Source organism: Brassica oleracea, chromosome C8 (assembly GCF_000695525.1).
Source record: "Brassica oleracea var. oleracea cultivar TO1000 chromosome C8, BOL, whole genome shotgun sequence".
NCBI classification, from domain to species: Eukaryota; Viridiplantae; Streptophyta; class Magnoliopsida; order Brassicales; family Brassicaceae; genus Brassica; species Brassica oleracea.
This window is the reverse complement of record NC_027755.1, coordinates 35,908,921-35,930,310: the sequence shown is the minus strand read 5'-3', so window position 1 is coordinate 35,930,310 and position 21,390 is coordinate 35,908,921. Positions and strand designations below refer to the sequence as shown.

Sequence of the window (21,390 nt, the reverse complement as noted above, 5' to 3'; positions counted from 1 at the left end):
TTGAACTTCTTTAGTATCAAAATACAAGGTAATTGTTGTCTTCTATAATGCTTCTTTTTGTTCTGTTTGTGTGTTCTCAACTATATCCATTTATATGTATAATTATTTTACTATGTTTTCTAATAAACGTGCCAATAAAGGATTTGATCTACTTTCATGGTTTAGTTATATATGATGGAAGTTTATCATTTATGTCATGTAGATTTAAAAGGTATAGTAGCATATATTAAGCGATAAAGATCACCTATTATCTATTACAAGCTATTTTCTTTTCATTGTTTTCCTTAGATTCATAGTACTAGTTTTGTTTGTAAATGGAAATACTATATGAATTACTAAATGTAATGTAGCCAAAGAACATAAATTGCACGTCAAAAATTAGAAAAAATATTGAAAACAAAAAAGAACATAAATAGGTAAAACAAGAAAGCCTTAACTAATATTTATATTTGATCAAAAAAAAAACTAATATTTATATCAGACAAGCTAATTAAGATCAATGTAAAAATATTTAAACAAGAGTAATCGGTAAGAATGCACCCAAAAGCCCATATAATTTGTCATATATCTTTGTTTCTTTTTAATATTTTTTATGACTATAATACCATTATTTCTATCTCTCTCTTTTCTCCTTTATGTGTTCTAATCTCTTTATCTCTCGTATAGATTCTTCAAATCATCTTCTAATTCAACACAAATCTTTATTTTTTTATTCTGGTTCTTTTGGCATCCATAATGCTAATCTTATTATCTCACTCCAATTCCAATGTTTCTAATTTCGACTCACAATCAACTTTTAGATAATATATACGTTAGTAGGTATTTTATTCTTTACGTGCTATTATTTAGATTTTAATGGATTCTTAATCGATACATGAAGTGTTAGCTGTTACAAATAGTTTTGGGGCTATTTGATAGATAACTAATTAATTGTTAATAGTTTTATTAACTGATATATGATTTGTTAGTCGATACATTTGCTTGATACATAGATTGTTAGATGATACTGAAATTATTAGCTGATATGTTAGTTGTTACCTGCAATGTAAATATTTACCTGATAAATCTAGAGTTACTTGTTTTCGATAAAACATGAGGGTATTTTCATCCGCACAGTATCAAAAAATTACTTCTTTTTGGGTTATCTATAATTATGGACATTCAGTTAATTTGGACCTTAATTGGATATATTCCACACATTCACTCTTTAAACAAACCTAACTTCATTTTAATTATATAGTATCTTTGCGGTTAATTAATGATAAGTGTGCTAATATTTTCTTATATATATGCATATCCTTCTAATAATCAAAGTTAAATAATGCATGTTATTTAAGCTATATATATAATTATAACGTGGTTTAATTTATAATCGAAAATATTTCCATGCATAGCATGGGCTCAATACTAGTTGCAATACTAGTTGGTAGTAAATCACAGCAATTATAAATATGCACAACTTTTTTTTGGGTAAGTTTTGTGTCAGTGTTAATTGTTATATGACCAAAAAGAATAAAACGTAAAACATTGTTTTTTATGGTACTTGGGTTTATTTTCACAATCCATAGGTTACCTTTTAAGTTTTAACTGACCATGAAGTTTTTCAAAAAGTAAAGCTGTAAAATATAATATAATCATATGATGTTTCTGTAAGAAACAAACGAATAAGTTGTTTAATCATCTCCGAAAATTGTCTGGTAAAAAAGAGGACAAAAGTAACATTGAAAATGATTGTGGGTGATGACAAACAAACAATGGGAATCTAAATTATGAAGGAGCAACATATGTTGTTCTGTGCTAAAAAGCGTGGCACAGGAGGCAATATTAACATCTATGGGCTCACAAAATTTGATTAAAAAGGAGCTTCAGGTTTGACCAGGTCTAATCAGTTTCAGACCAAAGAGAACAACACATATATAAAGTAATAAACTCTCGCGCTCATATTTACTCCTAAGATAATAAACTATTTTCTTCTTTTTTCTTTCTTTTTTTTCTAATTAACTATTTTCTTTTGTCTATAAACAAAAATTTCTATATGAATACCAACTTTGGGAAAAAATGTACTAGCGTGGTTAAAGAAAAATATATTAGGAGTAATTAGAGGGCTTTTTCTCTCCCAAATAAAACTGGAAAATTTATTCATAATTTGCGGATTTGTCATATTTAATCCGCTGCAATGCAGGTGTGGTTTGATCGATTTGAAAATTTTAAATTACGGATATGGGTTGATTTTATTTTATGTGGTACATGTGTAGGTCAGTCAAATTATAATTATGTGTATCCGCCGACCCGTAACCACCGTTGTGAATTTGATCTTTATTTGAAAGAGTTGTTTAAGGTTAATTTAAACATATAAGGTACCAAGTACATGTGTTCAAAAAAAAAAAAAAAAAAAAAAAAAAAAGGTAAAAGAAAAGGTACCAAGTACATAAACGAGAGCTGAGGCAATTATTCAGTGACGTCATCTGTTGAACTGTCCAAAACTTACAGAAGCGGAATTTGGTCTGATACTCGAGCCACATTCCAAGCAGCAATCTCCTGGCTAACGTGACGAGGAGACATTTTTCCAGTTTAGTCTTTCTTTTTTTGGCAACTTTGTTGTAAGACCTATACGAGCTGAAATTTTTTAGACTTTTGTGTCTGCCGCAACCACCGTTACACCATTGCCGTTTTTCAAAAGGACACCGGAACTGTAAAGAGATGACATGTAAGACCGGATTCGAACCGAAGAGAAAAAGAATGAGCCATCTCACAACACTGACGGAAAGCCGGCAGTGGAGAGTTGAGTAGATTAAACTACCATTGTTTTTAAAAGAGGTGTGAAAATCATTAAATCTTTAAAATATAATTATTGTGAAAAAAAATCATATAATATTTTCCCAAATTATAACGATCAAACATAAATCAAATTTACCGACTTTATTTTTACATTGTGATATACTAGATTTAAATTTTTGTCCCAAACCATAACGATGAAACATAAAACAAATTCACCTACTTTTTTACATTGTGATATACTAGACTTTACTATTTTACAAATTTTGTGAATAAATATTACATTTTAGTTTACGAATTTTTTTAACATTACATGTATTTAGTTTATGTGAATTTCCACCATCACTTGTTTAATATGGCTTCTGGACTCTTTCTCAAATAAAAATATGTTTTCTGGACTAACTTTATAAATATTTGGTTATCCGCTACCATATATAATTTGATGGGTAATGTCACTTTATCTTAAGCCCCTTGTTTTATGGTGGTGTGGTCACACCAATATACATGAGATTGTTTAAAAATGATGTGGTTGTATCACTGTATGATCCATCAGTTGAACCGGATCTGAAGTCATACAAATTTTTTCTCTGTTCTTTTCCTAACTCAATTCCAGTTTTCAATGCATCACTTTATTTCTCTGATTTCTGATGGTTTAAATCTTGGAGAATCTTCAACCAAAAAAAAATACTTCATATTGTTATTTTGTTTTGATATGTGTTCATTTTATTAAAAAATAAAATAAATGATATATGAAAACATCACAAACAAAATCACTAGATAATAAATAATATTAACAGGTTGTTTTAAAAATTCTAATATATCTTTAATATTTGTGTAAATTCATATAAATTAATATATTAAATAAATTAATATATTAAATCTTGCCGACTATATGTTATGGTCGGAATCCCATTCATGATGATGACCTAGTTATTATTTGTTAAAATATTATTTATTTGTTAAATATATTCATTTGTTAATTTTATTATAATGTGCTGTTCCATAAAAATAGTTTCTTTTATAATTTGTTAATATGCAGAAAATTTTGAGTTTTATTCCTTTTTCTTTATTGGACAATTAAGAAATAATACTCATTAAGCTCAAATATTTCTGATGTGTACTATATATATACCAAAACAAATAGTACTAGTTCATGGAGAAAGCAAAAATGATTTAAAATTGAGAATAATAGTAAAGAAGAAAGCAGCACAAAGTTCAGATAGGGGAATGGGCATGTGATAAAAGCGAGCTTCCCTCTTAGTCCCGCTATTCCTCAAAGTAAGATTTTCTAGAGTATACACGTTTATTAAGAATTTAATAAATATTTATAATTTAATTTATTTTTTACTTTATTATACACTTTTCAATAATTTTTCACCAATGAAATTTAATCAATTCAAATATTCTTAATTAATGTTCATCAAAAATATAAAAAAGTACCTTAATAATATAGAAAATTTATCTTTGTGTAATAAGAAAAAAATCTAAAATATCTACTTTTAGGAAGCATGTAGTATTATAAAAGCGACCACGCTTTGTTTCCTAGCAATGAGTGATTCGCTCCCCTTTCATCATTATATTTCGATCCTCTAATCTATTTTTCTTATACCTAACAAAAACTATATTCCATTTATCTACGCCTTCTTATTTTTGCCACCCTAGTACACTAACATAACTGGGATGGGGGGTTATATTTTCTGCAATGATAAATTGTGAAATATCAACCGAAACAAAATGTTATAACATTTTCAACTCAACTAGAAGCAAACTATTATATTTCACCTCTATTTATTTCTCTAAAATAAAGATTGTTATTTTTCTCCTATTTATAAAAAATAGCATTTTCTATATTTTATTTTACATTTAGATATTGCTATTTTTGAAGAATAAATTTTAGAATTTATCTATCTTAGAGGTAAAAATAACAAAATACATTGAATAATCATAAGATAAATGTTATTACGCTTTGTAAAATATTGTGCGTGCTTTTTTCAAAAAAAAAAAAAAAATTGTGCGTGCTTATTATTCCAAGCTAAATAGTAGACTAGAAACTCATACACAAAGAGGAGTCGCATCTCTGAGTGTAATCTATTACTATCATTTGTTTCCATGTTTTTTTTTTCCTTTTTTAGCATGAAACCAAATTTTTAAGTTTTACATTTTGCTAAAAACTCTTTGTAAAATTTGTTGTTTATTTTTCGAATGATATTTACATATTTAGCAAAAAAAAATAAAAAAAATTACTAAACCTGATTTCTCTCAATTGTAGGCGACAGACTTTTAAGTTCCTTCATTCTTCTTCGAAAGGTGCAGACATTCATTCATCTACTTTATTCATTAGATACGGTACAAAGTAAATAGAATTACTTGCATGAAATACGATTATAGAAAAAGAGACAATAAAGTTTGATGTCATTATTTACAGCTGTAGCCTGGAAGTCTTGTAGTGCAGAATGAGTATCCCTATTAAAATCATCAAAGGGCCGGGGTAGAGAACCATAAAATCTTGATCAATAAATACAAGTACATAACTCTATAAGTATCATCGAGATATACAAACTTTGTTCGAATCATGGAAGAATATTAATGTACTATTTTGCAGAGGTTTCTTTTTAAGTTTTGTCTTTTTACAAATATTTTCAGAAAAAAAAAAAACAATTTCATATCACAACATTGATACCAGAAGAGTTATAGTCATGCTAGGGAGCATCTATACATAAAAAGAGTATTTTTTTTAAAGATATCGCATCTTAACTCATAGCCAAGTGAAAATGTGTTTTTGTTAGAAAATATTTTAATTTAACGGATAGTATACAAATAGTGAACGAATCAGTTGCTCGAGAAAATAAATCCCTCTCGTGCGAGCAAAGCATCACTAATGACTCGCCGCTGAACCCATGTGATTACGATAGTTCAGACATCTCCAGAAAAGACTCTTTATTATAGGGTTTTGCAAATTTTATATTTGAAGTTTCAAAGTGTTTTTTTTCAAAAAACAAATTTTCAAAATTAATTTCAAAATTATTTATAATTTACACTAAGTTCCTTATATATATCATAATTAATATAAATTTATAAAAAATTTATAGATAACTAACACATATATAAAAATATTATAGTAATATTAATTAATAAAATCTTACACTAAAATATAATATTATAAATATAAATACATAATTAAATATTAAACTACAAGAAAAATAACACATTATTACATAAAATTATTCTATTAATGCTTCACTTTTGGTTATACAAAATTTGTTTGAACAATATTTTAAAAGTTCTGGAGAAATTTTACTAGACTATTGGTGTTGTTGTAATATCTAAATTTGTGTAATAATTATGTCTTCATGTATATATCTTCTTAAAAAAATTATTAAGTTTCTTTTGTAATATTCTTGTTGTCTAATTCTAATTTTAAAATATTATAAATCTTATTTTGATTTTTAAGAAACTTTTATTGTAAAATTTTAATTTACAAAATAAATTTGAAATATTTAAAATATACAAAAGTTTTAAAGTTTAAAACTATGAATGAGCAAATACTTAAGAATCATAAATGTGATGCATAATTAATTATAAGGACCTAGATGAAAATAAAAAGATGAAACTTCAAATTTAGAGTTTTGAGTATGAAACTTCAGATATGAAGTTTTACTTCTAAAAACTCTAAATTTGAACTTTTGAAATTCTTTTTTTAGAATAAAAAACTCTATATTTGAAGTTATAGAGTTTCTTTCGGAGATACTCTTATATACTATAATTTATTCGCCTAGAAAACACATTTTCTATTTCCAGGCAACTCAAATTATCTTGTATTTTCTCCCATGAAATTAGTGAAAATATGTAAGAAATCATTCTTGTGTAATGGATTGTCCCTTCCCTTGACAGAAAACAACCATATTCATTGCACTTTCAAGCTACCCAATTTTAATAACTTTTCATGAGTAAAATAACAGTAATATTGTTGGTGGTATAATACAATTATTCTTTATATTATTTTTTGGGATATTTTGTTTGGAAAATATACTTTAATCGAGAGTGTTATGTTATATAGGAGTTTGATTCTATGTCGTCACTCCCGAAACAAAGTCTCTCACAAGTAGCTATCAAGAACAAAGGGAAAGAGAGTTTGCTTGGGGCTTTGCTCACCATCATCCTCTTGCCTTGAAAAACTACTTCCGTGTCTCCCTCTCTGTCTACACACAATCACACTCTTCTATCCTTCCTTTATATATATATATTATCTATATACACTCTTAACTCCATTCACTCGTGTTGGTCTCTACACAAAGAGAGAACAAGCAATATGGAGAATGGTGAGAAAGCAGTGGAGACGGTTGTTGTTGGGAACTATGTGGAGATGGAGAGTGAAGGGAAAGCTTCGGACATGAAATCTAAACTTTCCAACATGTTTTGGCATGGTGGCTCTGTCTATGATGCTTGGTTCAGCTGCGCTTCCAACCAGGTATACGTGATGTTTTAGTTTTTACTCTCTTTCTCTATTATTTGTACTAACATGTGACATTCATGTGTTCTTTAGGTGGCGCAAGTGCTATTGACGCTTCCATACTCATTTTCACAGCTGGGGATGCTCTCAGGGATTCTGTTTCAGCTCTTCTATGGCCTACTGGGTAGCTGGACTGCTTATCTCATCAGCATTCTCTACGTTGAGTACAGAACCAGAAAAGAGAGAGAGAAAGTTAACTTCAGAAACCATGTCATTCAAGTAACAATGGCTATCTCTTTTTCTACATCTTGTTTCATTTGTAACTAAATATATTTAAGAACATGTTTTTTTGTTGTTGTTCAAACAATGTGAAGTGGTTTGAGGTTCTTGATGGATTGCTTGGGAAGCACTGGAGGAATGTTGGGTTAGCATTCAACTGCACCTTCCTTCTCTTTGGATCTGTCATTCAACTCATAGCATGCGCCAGGTATGTAGTAATTAATTACTACAAATTGTTTTCTTAATCAGTAAAGAGGATAACCATACCTATATATTGAAACTGATTTTATGGATTCATGACCGAATGTGCAGCAATATATATTACATAAATGATAACCTGGACAAGAGGACATGGACATACATATTTGGAGCATGTTGTGCAACCACAGTATTCATTCCTTCCTTCCACAACTACAGGATCTGGTCTTTTCTTGGACTGTTGATGACCACTTACACTGCTTGGTACCTCACCATTGCATCCATCCTCCATGGTCAGGTAATTTAATTACTAAATTATTTCTTCTTTTTTTTCCTAATATAATCATATGGTGAGATAGATTAGCTGGTGATGTTGTAACTTAAGGGGACTCAAAAACATAAACAAAGTTGTCTTCTTCCTTGTGTCTTTTGGCACTTGTGCTTCAAGCAACATGTGATTGGGACCACTTTTACCCAACTCCCTATACTTTTGAGTTAGACACATACGTCGTTGCTTGTAGATAATTGAACTAGTTTAAGATTAATAATGAGTATATATATATATATATGTAATGATTAATGTTCTAGTAAAATTAAATAGGTAGAAGGAGTGAAGCATTCGGGACCAAGCAAGCTGGTATTATACTTCACAGGGGCCACAAACATTCTTTACACATTCGGTGGACATGCTGTTACAGTGTATGTCCCTTTTACCCCCCATGCAATAAGGATATAATCGGAATTAAATATTGATGAAAAGGACCATTCCTTTTTGTTTACTTTAACATTCTATTCAATTTAATGAAATTGAATTTGTGTCGTTGGGGACAGAGAAATAATGCATGCCATGTGGAAGCCGCAGAAGTTCAAGTCGATATACCTGTTTGCGACTCTTTACGTTCTGACGCTGACGCTGCCTTCAGCGTCTGCGGTTTACTGGGCGTTTGGCGATTTGCTTCTAAACCATTCAAACGCATTCGCTCTCCTCCCAAAGAACCTTTACCGTGATTTTGCAGTGGTGCTCATGCTCATCCACCAGTTCATCACCTTCGGGTTTGCATGCACGCCTCTCTACTTCGTGTGGGAGAAGCTGATAGGGATGCATGAGTGCCGGAGCATGTGTAAGAGAGCCGCCGTGAGGCTTCCCGTGGTTATACCCATCTGGTTTCTGGCAATCGTATTCCCTTTCTTCGGTCCCATCAACTCAACTGTGGGATCTCTCCTCGTTAGCTTCACCGTCTACATCATCCCTGCGCTGGCTCATGTCTTCACGTTCCGGTCAGCAGCCTCACGGGAGAACGCCGTGGAGCAGCCGCCGAGGTTTCTAGGGAGGTGGACAGGGGCGTTCACCATCAACGCATTCATTGTGGTGTGGGTGTTCGTTGTTGGATTCGGGTTCGGTGGTTGGGCCAGTATGATCAATTTTGTTCACCAGATAGACACATTCGGCCTCTTCACAAAATGTTACCAGTGTCCACCGCCGGTAATGGCATCGCCTCCTCCGATCAGCCATCGACCTCACGTCAACCACACACGTGGCCTTTGAATCTTAAGCAACTAATAAAAAGCGTATTACACCGTTCACAAAATTGTCGTTCGTTTCTTTAGTAGATCTGTATACCAAAGCACTAGTGTGTTTTTGGGTTGCGTTATGGTTGTCAATTTTTATTATCTTTTGGACGTTGAAAAAAAAAAAAAGACAAACTTTAGGAACAAACAAGTGTTGTGTAGTCTTGGTAAGGAACAAATGTCTTTGTCCATTAGTATATAAAATGTCTTTGTCCATTAGTATATAAACAAATGAACAGCACAACCGAACTTATGATTGATTAAACTTTTAACTGAAATTAAAATGCAGCAACGCTTGGAATATAATAGAGGAGATAGAAAAAACAAACACCATAACAACGATTCGAAACTTATGATTGATAAAACATGCAAATACGAATCCAGCTTCTTACGCATAACAAACACCATAACAACATGTCCTAATAAACCGAAAACAAACCGAGTAGATAGAAAAACAAAAGAAGATAAGATAGATAGATAGATGAGGATAATATTTGAGATAGCAGGCGGCGAGATGACTGATTTACCCTTCTACAAACCGCCTTTTAACTTGTTTTGCTTCAACGACCGCCGCTTGTGCAGTCCCTCGCGAAATGACCCGACTCTCCACAGCTGTAGCAGCTCCCTCCGCCACCTCCTCCTCCACCGCCGAACCTACCGCCGCCACCTCCTCCGTAGCCACCACCACCACCTTGGGAACAGTCCCTCGCCATGTGACCAGGCTCTCCGCACTTGTAACAAGCCCCATCACCACCACCGCCTCCGCGTCCACCACCATAACCTCCTCCTCCGCCGTATCCGCCGCCACCATAACCTCCACCTCGTCCTCCACCTCTTCCACCGCCGCCAAAACCGCCTCGTCCTCCAGATGAACCGCCGCTGCTACCCAGAACCGGAGCGCCGTCTGGTCCGGTGACTTCGACAGCCTTGTTACGTCCGCTGTTGTCGACCTCGACCTCGAACTCAACGGATTCCTCCGGGGCAAGGCTACGGTAACCCTCAGATCTGATGGAGGACTGGTGAACGAAGAGATCGTCACCACCGTCGTCGGGTGTGATGAAACCAAAGCCCTTTGAGGTGTCGAACCACTTCACCGACCCTTTGCGTCTTTCTCCACCATTGTTTCCGTCGCCTCCAGACATTCCGATCAAACCTCTCTCTCTCCTTTCTCTTTCAGGAAAACAAAACCACAGATCAGAACTCTCTCTATCTCTCTCCCCTTGGCGTGAGGAAGAAGCTGTTTATAACAACAGCAGATGTGTGCTTAGGGTATCACTGCCACGTCTGCTTTTTATTATTCCCATTTTCATTTTTATTTCTTTTCATATTCCCTTTTTTTAAGTTTTTTTTTCATTCGTTATTTTCTTCTTTTTCTGTAAATATCATGAATTTTCGTTATTCGAAAAAATATAACAATGAAATTTTAGTTAATTCGAAAAACTACTAACGAGTTTAGTTAGTTCGAGAGTGTATTATTTTTCCTTTTTGGGAAGCTCTGGTCCAGCTTCGATCTGGATTGTTAGAGATTCTTTGCGGGATGGTTATCAGCCGTCAGATTCAGATCTCTAAGTTGAATTTTGATTAATAATCGTTTAAAGCTTATCCTCTTCTCCCGAAAAAATCTAACAGCGTGAAGGGCACTATTGGGAAAGCGAAAATCATTATTATACAATTTATTACTTTCCAGTTCAGTCAACATTAAAGTTGATGGACGTAAGCAGATATTTTGACTAGTCCCACTTTTTTGGGAACGTAAACTGCGTGCCGTTTATTTTATTTTATATTTCACTTCTGGTACCAAATAATAGTATATTTACAGATTATCTCCAAGAGTAATAGTATTACTTTCAGTCAAAGCCTCAAAGAAGTAGTCAAGACTCAAAAGCGTAACGTTCACATGATCCAATTGACATGGCGATGGGACATGTCGATGCTTCTTAAATTATTTATTTTAAGGAAAAATATTGAATGAGCTTAGTTAATGTTTTGCTCATTTATTGTCTTTAGGCCAGGATTATCGGGAGGGAAATAGAGGTTTTAGTGGGGTTTTTAGGTGGAAGGGTCTACAGATAAGGATAAAATCGATCCAAGGGAAGCCGAAATAAGGACCGACTTTTGGTGAGTTTTTCAACTGTTTGCGGGCCCCACTGACACGTGGCGGCCCGCAATTGGTTGATATTAAATTTTTTTTTCTATTCAGACAAAAAAAAAAAAAAAAAAAAAAACCCATGTGGAGTTTGTGCGTTAATCCTCTCTTAGTAGTTGTTGTAGGTAATAAGTTTATGGATCAAATGATGATATAGACCAATTGGTCTAGAAAAAATCTAAAAAGAATCCTTTATATTTTAATTTTTACTTTGAATTAATTTTAAATAGAAAAATAGTTAAAAACACTTCAAAACCCAGAAACTTCTATTTATTTACCAACCCAACTACTACCTATCCAAACCCAATAATCCGACCCAACCCAATCCGGATCCCTAAACCCCCAAATCTCTCCTTCTTCTCCTACATCATTTTGTACGTTCTTCATCTCCATTTTTTTATCACTATTTCTTAAAAATCAAACTCAAACTCAAACTTAAGTGTCATTCATCTGATCCCTTCCATATTATCTGTTTTCATTTACTTCATCTGGATTCACAACCTTAAAAGTCCTGATTTTAAATCTCCATTTTAACAAATTTCTCCATTCCATAATCAAAATCAAAATAAAAAAAAACACTTCAACCCTTACGAATTTTCGTTCTTATCTCAAATCGATCAATCCTTCATCATTCTCAATCCATTTTCTCTCATATAAAATTGAATCTCACTTTTAAATACAAAATTTTTGACAGTGAAGAACGCAAAGTGCTACTAATACACATAGTACAACTGAAACTAGTATAACTAGTACAACTACAACGACTATAACTAGTATAATTAGAACAACTATAACTAGTACAATTTTATAACTAATATGGCTATATTAGGGTTTTTGTTTTCAACGAATAATGTTATAGAAGAAGATAATGTAGAACCAAAATGTTGGTCTAATTTTGCCATGCATGAATTTGTCAATATATGTTAAAATTTTGTTTTATATAATATGTATTTGAATAATTAGTTGTTTTACCAGCTGTACTAGTTGTACTATTTACAGAAAAAAACATTTTTATCTTTTTGCTCTCGAAACCAAAGAAGACAATTGTCAAACCGAAAAATGTTGCAATAGTAAAGGATTAGAAGAATATATTCCAGAAGATGACACAAAAAACATCAAGAGTTCAAAATGATGTATAAGCATTCATGTTTGGTGTTTGGATTACGATAATAATAGCCTCACTGATACAACTGGTTTAACTACAATAATAGTATTACCAATTTGGCCAGCTAATTATTTTTTCATATGTAGTACCAAATTGAATATTTAAATTTCAGAACTTGAATAGTTGTCCTAGTTATACCAGTATTAATAATGTGTTCAACCCCAATGTTTAAAATATGATACACATTTAAAACGTGGTGAACATTTAAAATAATATTAAATAAAATAACAAGTAGTTGTACCAGTTTTCTAGTTGTACCTTCTGTTAGGGGTGGGCACTTTACCCAATACCCGAAGCCGCACCCGAACCCGACCCGAAAAACCCGAACCGAAATCGGAATCGAAGTAGCAAAATACCCGAACGGGTATTAAGTTATGAGAGATTGGATATTCGAACCCGAACGGGTAATATCCGAACCCGAATGGATATCCGAAGATAACCGAACATATATATACTTACCCTTATATTTCTAGTTTACACCTCTCATTTTTTTAAAAATATTTATATTGATGTTACACATACTTTGAGATCACAAGTATATATATAATTATGGATAAAATGATTTGATATTCATTTAAAATAAATGCCAAACTTTTTGTTTCATGTATTAACAAAAGTTACATTCAAAGTTTAAAAACAATACGCAAATTAATATCTATTTGTTTTTGAAATATTATCTCCAAACTTATTAATCATTCAATACATAAAAAATAAAAAAATCAGTTAAGTGAAATCTATATTTTTAAATACAAGAAACTTAAAAAATGAAAAATTTAATTTTTTTCTTTTACAATCTAAATATCTGTACCCGATTCAAAATAACCGAACCCGAACTAAAAATACCCGAACCCGACCTGAAGTACAGAAATACCCGAACGGGTTCTCTATCCCTATACCGAAATACCCGAAAATCCAAAATACTCGATCCGAACCCGAACGGGTATCCGAACGCCCACCCCTACCTTCTGTACATAGTTGTACTAGTTTTTGAGTTGTACCAATTTGTGTATAGTTGTACTTTGACGGTGAAATCAAAAAATATTAGTTGTACCTCATAATAAATATATTTACCTCAGTTGTACCACTTATTTATGTGTACATAGCTTTGCCCAGTTACAATGAAATCATCAATTTCGTAAAAATATATTTCATGTATGTTTTCCATAAATTATGTAGACAAATAAGTTAATAAACCTTAAAAGTATAGGGTAGATCATGTAAACTTATGTGATGGTGTAAGAATTGCTAAAAACAAAAAAAAAACAAAAAAATCATTAAAAATAAGGAATCTATCTAAACAGTTACCAGTTTGGTTATTTGATTGTTTTTACATATGGAATACCGAATTGATTTTGTCAATATTTCCTGCTTGTATCTGTCAAAATACATGTATAACTAGAATAACTAAAAAATGTATAATTACTACAACTTTACAATTAATATGATTATATTTGATTAAATAATAACTAGTAAATAATATTAAGTCAAATATATTGCAAGAAATATTAATGCAAATAATACATAAAATTATTTTTACTTTTAAAAAAGATATCAAATATATTCATAGCATAATTTTAATCTATAATTACATATTTAAATGGGATGATATATTTAAGTTACAACATAATGCATATTTAAAATAATACTAAATTAAATAACAAGTAGTTGTACAAGTTTTCTAGTTGTACCGACTGTACATAGTTGTACTAGTTTTTGAGTTTTACCAGTTTGTGCATAGTTTTACTTTGGCAGTGAAATTATAAAATATTAGTTGTACCACATAATAAATACATTTATCTCAGTTGTACCACTTATTTATATTTACATGTCTTTGCCCGGTTATAATGAAATCATCAATTTTGTAAAAATACATTTCATGTATATTTTCCAAAAATTATGTGGACAAACACGTTAACAAACATTAAAAGTATAAGGTAGATCATGTAAACTTATGGAATTGTGTAATAATTTTTATATTTTTTTCTAAAACTTCAAATTAAATTAAGAGAAATTTTATGAGTACATACCAACTGAGATATATGATTGTTTTTCTCATATGAAATACCAAATTAGTTTTGTTAATTTCTGAAACGTCGAAGTTGTACTAGTTGTACCAGTAATACTCGTATAATATATATATAAGTTATATATATATATATATATATTGTTTATATGTCTAGTCATAAGGGTTGTACCAATATTTTCACATCATAGCTTTGTAAAATATGTTAGATGTTTGATTATCATAAAAATATGGTTAATATAGTTAATAACTATAAAGTATATAATATAAAATTAAGTGTGTAATGCAATAATTTAATAAAAAAATGAAAAATCTTAAATTAAATAGATGACATTTTTGTCATCATATACCAATTAGAATATTTATTTTTTTTATTTTATGTGTAAATTATAACATTTTTATACCAATTATATAATTTTTTAAAATATTTAGTTGTACGAGTTATACTAGTTTTACCAACTCTAATGAGAGAATGAGATAATAAAGATTGTGTGGATGTGAATGGCCGAGATTAAAGAAAGAGAATGAGAGAGAATGAGACATATGTGAAATTGCATGGCCAAGAGTAAAACATAGATGTGATGATCCAATGGCTCATATCACTCTGTCATTAATGGCAAAATCGTTATTTTTCTTTAATTGGTCTACGTAGATTTTTTTTGGATGTTGTAGATTTTTTTTTGACCATTTGGTCTATAAAAGATTTTTGTCCTAAGTTTATTTATGTGTATCAGTTAATATGATTCTATCTACTCTCTGTTCCTAACGCCATAGGCATAAAATGTGTAGTCGTCTAAAGGTCTAGCCAATTGAGAAAAAACTGGAGAATAATCAGAAGTTGATCGAAGTATTAGTTAATGTATTTAAATAATTAGTTTGTGTATTAAAAGATTAATTTCGAGAACTTTAGCATATACTGTATATTAGTTTATGTATTAAAATTAAAAGAAAAACTAGTGTAGCCTAGCAGTTATTGCTTAATGTTTATCTTTCAATGTTGCGGATTTGAGATTAAATAAATTTGTTTTTACTATTGTTTTTATCTTAAATGGTGAAATACCACCTTAAATGCCACCGGTAAACCTTAAAGAATGAGTTCGCCATCGCGATTGCAGTCTGTGAGCAGGCTATCATATGTATAGACCAGTATAACAACGACACGAAAATTACTACTATTGGGGATTAGACAAAAGATTCATTATAGATATGAAGTAAGGGTTTGGGAGGACCCGTGGATTCCTACTACGCCATCCCGGCCGGCTTCACCAATTGTTCATGTTCTGCATCCAAATTTGAGAGTTAGTGATCTCATTAATGGAGACACAAGAGAGTGGGATGATGGATTACTAGAGAAGTATGTTAATCCAGAGGATATACCTTTCATTAAGAGTTTGACCATAAGTTTGACTCACCACGGAGATTATTTCTGCTGGAATTACATCAAGAATGATCAATACACAGTTAAATCGGGATATTGGGTAGCTCGGAACCTAATGAGGAATGATGAAGAGAAGCAGATCCTAGAGCCCAGCATAACCAAACTCCAAGCCTCTGTTTGGAAAGTAAAAGCACCTAAGAAGATATGTCACCTTATGTGACAACTGATAACATGGTAAGTTGTTGTTACAAGAAATCTAATACGCCGGAACATGAGATGCGATAATTACTGTCCAAGATGTGGAGAGCCAGAAGAAACCGCTACTCATGCCATATTTGAATGCCCTCCAGCTCTACAAGTATGGTCCCTAGCAACAACACCATCTACTCCTGACATCTTTCCTTTGTCTAGCATTTATGCCAACATGGACTATCTCTTCTGGAGGAAGAATGACATTGCTCAACCAGAGCTTGACAGAGACCCTTATCCTTGGATAATATGGTATATCTGGAAGGCCCGAAATGATAAACTTTTTAGGGGAATAGACAGAGATCCTATGGAGCTAGTCAGATATGCTGAGAGTGAATGCCAGGTGTGGTTTAATGCGAATAAGTTGGTACCGGAAACCCCACAAGAGCTTCGTAATGAGGAATCTCAAGCCATATGCTTGAAAAATATATGAATGGTGGATGGATCATGGACTTCAATGGCACAATTTAGTGGTTGCCGATGGGTTTAGAAGGATAGCCTAGGACAAATACAACTGATGGGAATGTGTAACTTAAATAGGCGAGAATCTGCCTTACACTCGAAAGTGGAGGCACTGCGGTGGGCGATGGAGAGCATGCTTCTACATTCCTCGTGTCAGAGTTTTGGAACAGACTGCAAGGATCTAATAGCAATGATAAGAGAGACTCAAGCTTGGCCAGGTTTTGCAACTGAATTGGAGGCCATAAAGATGCTTCAGCTATGTTTTCTGGAATTCAAGATCTCTCACATCCCAAGAGCACAAAATGGAATATTTGATTCGTTAGCTAAGTCTGCTAGAGCATTTTGTAGGAGGCTTTGTTACATTGGTTGTTCTATTCCGGTCTGGGGTAACCAGACTACCTCAAGTTCTTTGAGTAATAGAATAGCCGTTCGATGTCAAAAAAAAATGCGACCGGTAAACCCTAATCAAATATGTTTACTGTAAAAAAATGTCGCAAAAAATGTTAAGCAAATAGGTACTCCATCTGTTTTGAAATGTAAAATGTTTAGAAAAAAAATTTAAGTTCCAATATGCATGATGTTTTCGTATTTCTAGGTAACTTTAACTTTATCAAAATCTGTGTAACCAATCAAATTTAATAATTATATTTTGTAATTGGTTAAATAATTTTAATTTATAGTTTCAATAACTTTTTTTAGATAAAAAATAATTTTTTTAGATAAAAAATAATTTTTTTAATAAATGTGTTTTACCTAGAACATATGTATTAGGAACAGCGGGGAGTAATAGAATTAGAATCCACGGCTACTATGTTATCTTTTGGGCCTCATAAGTGTGTGTTGTTGCACTTATTGATAAAAACAATGGAGCTCACAATTATTTTGCGGAAGTCCCAATCTATAATATAACTAAAGCATGGAATATGGATCAACAGAAGAATCAATTTGAGCCGAAAGATTAAATAAACGCCCATTTGGAATCAAATTAAACAGAGCCAGCCAAAACCAAAAGTAGTAATACACTTTTGCTTCTCTTCCGTTCATCTTCTTTTTAATGTGATGAAAAATGTAGTACCCATACCAAAAACCTAATATATATCTTGCGTTGAATGTGGGTGTGGTTATTTTTCTTTCATGGCAGTGACAACTTAGTCACCGGTTTAGACATAACCGGGTTATTTGCTTTGTTTGGTTGCCTTTTGGTTTACCACATAAAGTATAATTTGAAAAAGACCCAAGATAAATATTTTGTCCATGTCTTTCACACCGACCATCTCCATTGTTCTGTAATAACTTAGCCATTACAAATCAAACCAGAAATATTAATCTTTTCGTTTGAAAAATTGCCTCCATTAAGGAAAAAATAAGAAAGAAAGAATTCGAACAGTGTAGTTCGTTAGCTCTGCTACACTTACAAAATTTTTGAAGCTGCTAAAAACAAAATATCACCACAACACCTATAACTTCCCTCTGCTTTTGCAGGCTTTTAACAGTGTACAATCCTCATGGGAAGAAAATTTACAGAAAATGCATCTTCTTGAAGCTTCTTCTTTTTGCTCTGCGTCCAGTTTCATCAGCTCTTCCGCCGCTTTTTTCTCCAGTTCCATATTTCCATGGATTCTGGATACTCCTAGGATTGCATTCCAGATGTGCTCGTCTGGTCTAAAAGGCATTTTCTCGATCCTGCTCATCAACTCTTCAAAACAACCGGCACGACCTAGGAGATCTACCAGACATGAGTAATGTTCTTGGTCGGGAACGATCCCGTAATCAGCAGTCAATGAATCAAACCACCTTGCACCTTCCTCCACCAGACCTGAGTTACTGCAGGCACTCAGAATCACGGCCAGAGTCGTCCGGTTCGGGTGGACTCTGAGATTGATCATGTCATCAAGCACTCGCAAGGCCTTGTGGCCAAGCCCATGCTGTGCCAATGCAGACATCATCGTGTTCCACACAACACAGTCTCGCTTGTCACCACCGCAAAGATCGAAAACTCTCTCGCCGGCTTCTAACCTCCCTGATTTGGAGTACATATCGATCAAAGAACTGGTAACAATCGCATTGGGACTAACATTTGTACGGATCATGTAGCCATGTATTTGCTTGCCATGTCCAAGAGATGATGCAGAGGCACATAGACAGCTGCTGAAAGTGAATTGCTCAGGTTTAACCCTCAAAGCAATCATTTTTCTAAACAGCTGCAGCGCTCGGTCCCCTGAGCCTTGTCTAACGTATCCAGCAATTAAAGCAGCCCAAGAGACTGGATCTTTCTCCGGAAACTCAGTGAATAGCTCGTTAGCTGCTTCCATATCACCTACTCTGGCGTATCCGGAGATGAGAGTAGTCCAAATATAATAATCCTTCACTGACATCTCATCGAAACATCTTTTGGCGCTCTCCATCTCACCGCATTTCGCATAAGCATCAATAATAGAGCAAGACAGCACCACATTTGAGAGAAACCCAGCAACGAGAACCTGCCCGTGAGCTTGCCCAGTGAGCTGGAGCTCTCTCGATTTCACACACGTTGTCAACAACCCCGCGAAGCTGAACTCGTTGTACTTGATCCCAGATCTCGTCAGCTCTCTATAAAATAACAGAGCTTCGTTTAAATTCCCATTCCGAGCGTATCCAACGACCATCGTGTTCCATGAGACAACATCCCTCTCGGGCATACTATCGAACACCTCTCGTGCACGAACCAACATCCCTGATTTGACAAACCCAGAGACCATATTGTTCCATGAATACAAGTTCCTGGTGAGCATTCTATCGAACACTTTACACGCGTCGATGGGCTTTCCGCAATTCATATACATTCCGATCAAATGATTAGACAAAAGCGTGTTGGGTCTCTTGAATCCAGTGATCTTCAAGTGACGATGAATCCATCTGCCTTGTTTCAAGGACCTCGTGTCTCCACAGCGCTGGAGCAGCGACGCGAGGACTTCGAATGGTAAGCGAACCCCTTGCTCTGTCAAGGACTCGAGACGAGACACCGCCTGAGAGAGCTCTTCTTTGGTGGCGTTTCTGCTGAGAAACGATCGAGCGACGCAGATGGGCCGTTTCCTTGGGTTACTGATGGGCATTGGAGGGAGAAACCACCATGGGAGGAGACTTGAGTCCTTGTGTATCCACCTTATTTCTTGATCCCGGCGAATACAAGTCTGAAGGGTTTAACGGCGGCGAGATTCGCCGGTGCGAAATCATATGACACTTGTTCCGCCGCCGGATGGGTTAGAAAACCGGATCTGGTTTTTTGGAATTGGATCATGAGACCTCTCTCCGTATTCACCTTTGGGCCTAGTTCTTTGGCCCACGGGCCTCCTTTTCTATCATTATCTCCTACTTTGACTTTTTGACTTTGTATGGAAAAGTTACATAATATTTTATTTATCTCAAATGATACATGTTACATAATATAGTATAGGTATCGCGCAATATTATATAAGTGAAACAATAGCTTTTTCTAGTGAACAACGGTGACGTTATAGCCAACGATGGCATCACCGGTCTTGGGGTCGAACCAATGGGTCTGAGCAATGGCGTAGCCACGAGCCATCCTGAACATTCCAGTGCCGCCCACGATTGGCATTTCTCTAACTGGGTTCATCGCAGAATTCTTCCCGATCATGCTTATGGTGCTGTCCTTGTACGGACCGTCCTCGAAACAGAAGCTCATCGCCATTAGCAGTCCTAACTCTTCTTTACCTGTCCAATAAAAGATAAAATCCCATTAAAATTGGTTCATTTCAAACCGTTTATTCCCAACCGGTCCGGTTTATCATATGAAAGAGAAACAATATATATGCATGTTACATGAAGAACCGTAAAGGCCTTGGGCCCTGCCCACGAGCTTGGATTTGGGATCAGCGGTCTCGGTAAGAGCATCGTCGACCATGAACACAGAGCCAAACAGCGTCGGAGATTTTTCACTGTCGGCGGCCTGAGCTACCTTAACGGCGGTGGGATTCTTGCCGCTCAAAGTGTCGTGGAAATAGAACTGAAGGTTGGTTACCTTGTCCTTACCAGATTCCTCCAGCTGATTAGCCCAGCTGTACAATCTGGAACCTTGAGCAGCCAGTGGTATTATCGTTACCAACAGAAACAGCAATCTTGATACTTCTGCTTTTGCCATCTTCGTAGTTTTTCCCTTTTTCTTCTGATGTTTTACTTGTGCAAGTAAATTGAGTTCCAAGTGCGATGAAAACAAGACTATTTATAGGGTACAATTTAGATCACGGTCCAAGTTGGTTCAACCAAACCAATGAAGAAAATGATGTGACAAAGTCAACAATGTGGTGGCGTAATGGTTCACCTAAAAGTGCAGTTGTTTGAATTAAGTAAATTATATATTATTATTATTAGATACGTTGGTGTCTTGTTGAACCTAATAACTCTGAACCACAAAGGTGTTCATACGAAATTTGAGAATTTGGTATTTAAGTGTTTAAAATACAGAGGATGAGCTTTTCTATTTTTGGTATCACATCATCTATAAGTATTTCAGTGTTTGCAAAGGCTCCAATCTTAGCTAGATACTTCAGACAATAATCTTCACACAAAGCTAGTGTTTTATACGAAAACATTAGTATTGCTTCTCAGCATCTACAAGTATTAAATTATAAAAATGATTTTTAATACACACCTACATTTGGTGATGAATTTTAAATTTTTTATAAGATTTTGAAAT

At 33.9% G+C, this 21,390-nt stretch overlaps 4 protein-coding genes across 4 annotated transcripts; 1 reads left to right on the top strand and 3 right to left on the bottom strand.

Annotated features, from left to right (window-relative positions):
• The first annotated feature begins 6,866 nt into the window (after positions 1-6,866).
• On the top strand, positions 6,867-9,684 carry LOC106312427 (auxin transporter-like protein 2). Its single transcript, XM_013749952.1, has 6 exons — positions 6,867-7,243; positions 7,319-7,504; positions 7,600-7,712; positions 7,817-8,000; positions 8,304-8,401; positions 8,534-9,684. The coding sequence occupies exons 1-6, from the start codon at positions 7,085-7,087 to the stop codon at positions 9,246-9,248; spliced, it is 1,455 nt and encodes a 484-aa protein (XP_013605406.1). The 5' UTR covers positions 6,867-7,084; the 3' UTR covers positions 9,249-9,684.
• On the bottom strand, positions 9,556-10,529 carry LOC106312428 (cold shock domain-containing protein 4). The gene has a single exon (XM_013749953.1). It carries the CDS (start codon positions 10,411-10,413, stop codon positions 9,832-9,834), a length of 582 nt encoding a protein of 193 aa, XP_013605407.1. The 5' UTR covers positions 10,414-10,529; the 3' UTR covers positions 9,556-9,831.
• A 7,466-nt stretch (positions 10,530-17,995) lies between these two features.
• LOC106308320 (pentatricopeptide repeat-containing protein At2g21090) lies at positions 17,996-19,941 on the bottom strand. Its single transcript, XM_013745472.1, has one exon. The coding sequence runs from the start codon at positions 19,784-19,786 to the stop codon at positions 18,152-18,154; it is 1,635 nt and encodes a 544-aa protein (XP_013600926.1). The 5' UTR covers positions 19,787-19,941; the 3' UTR covers positions 17,996-18,151.
• A 127-nt stretch (positions 19,942-20,068) lies between these two features.
• On the bottom strand, positions 20,069-20,871 carry LOC106310676 (dirigent protein 23). The gene is made up of 2 exons (XM_013747903.1): positions 20,517-20,871; positions 20,069-20,408 (listed from the first exon to the last, which is right to left on the bottom strand). The coding sequence occupies exons 1-2, from the start codon at positions 20,833-20,835 to the stop codon at positions 20,167-20,169; spliced, it is 561 nt and encodes a 186-aa protein (XP_013603357.1). The 5' UTR covers positions 20,836-20,871; the 3' UTR covers positions 20,069-20,166.
• Positions 20,872-21,390: the final 519 nt, after the last annotated feature.

Coding starts and splice junctions, on each gene's coding strand:
- LOC106310676 (XM_013747903.1), bottom strand. CDS start 20,835: ATGGCAAAAGCAGAAGTATCAAGATTGCTGTTTCTGTTGGTAACGATA. Junction 20,409..20,516: donor AGGCCTTTACGGTTCTTCAT/GTAACATGCATA, acceptor TTTATTGGACAG/GTAAAGAAGAGTTAGGACTG.
- LOC106308320 (XM_013745472.1), bottom strand. CDS start 19,786: ATGCCCATCAGTAACCCAAGGAAACGGCCCATCTGCGTCGCTCGATCG.
- LOC106312428 (XM_013749953.1), bottom strand. CDS start 10,413: ATGTCTGGAGGCGACGGAAACAATGGTGGAGAAAGACGCAAAGGGTCG.
- LOC106312427 (XM_013749952.1), top strand. CDS start 7,085: ATGGAGAATGGTGAGAAAGCAGTGGAGACGGTTGTTGTTGGGAACTAT. Junction 7,505..7,599: donor TCAGAAACCATGTCATTCAA/GTAACAATGGCT, acceptor AACAATGTGAAG/TGGTTTGAGGTTCTTGATGG. Junction 8,402..8,533: donor GGTGGACATGCTGTTACAGT/GTATGTCCCTTT, acceptor CGTTGGGGACAG/AGAAATAATGCATGCCATGT.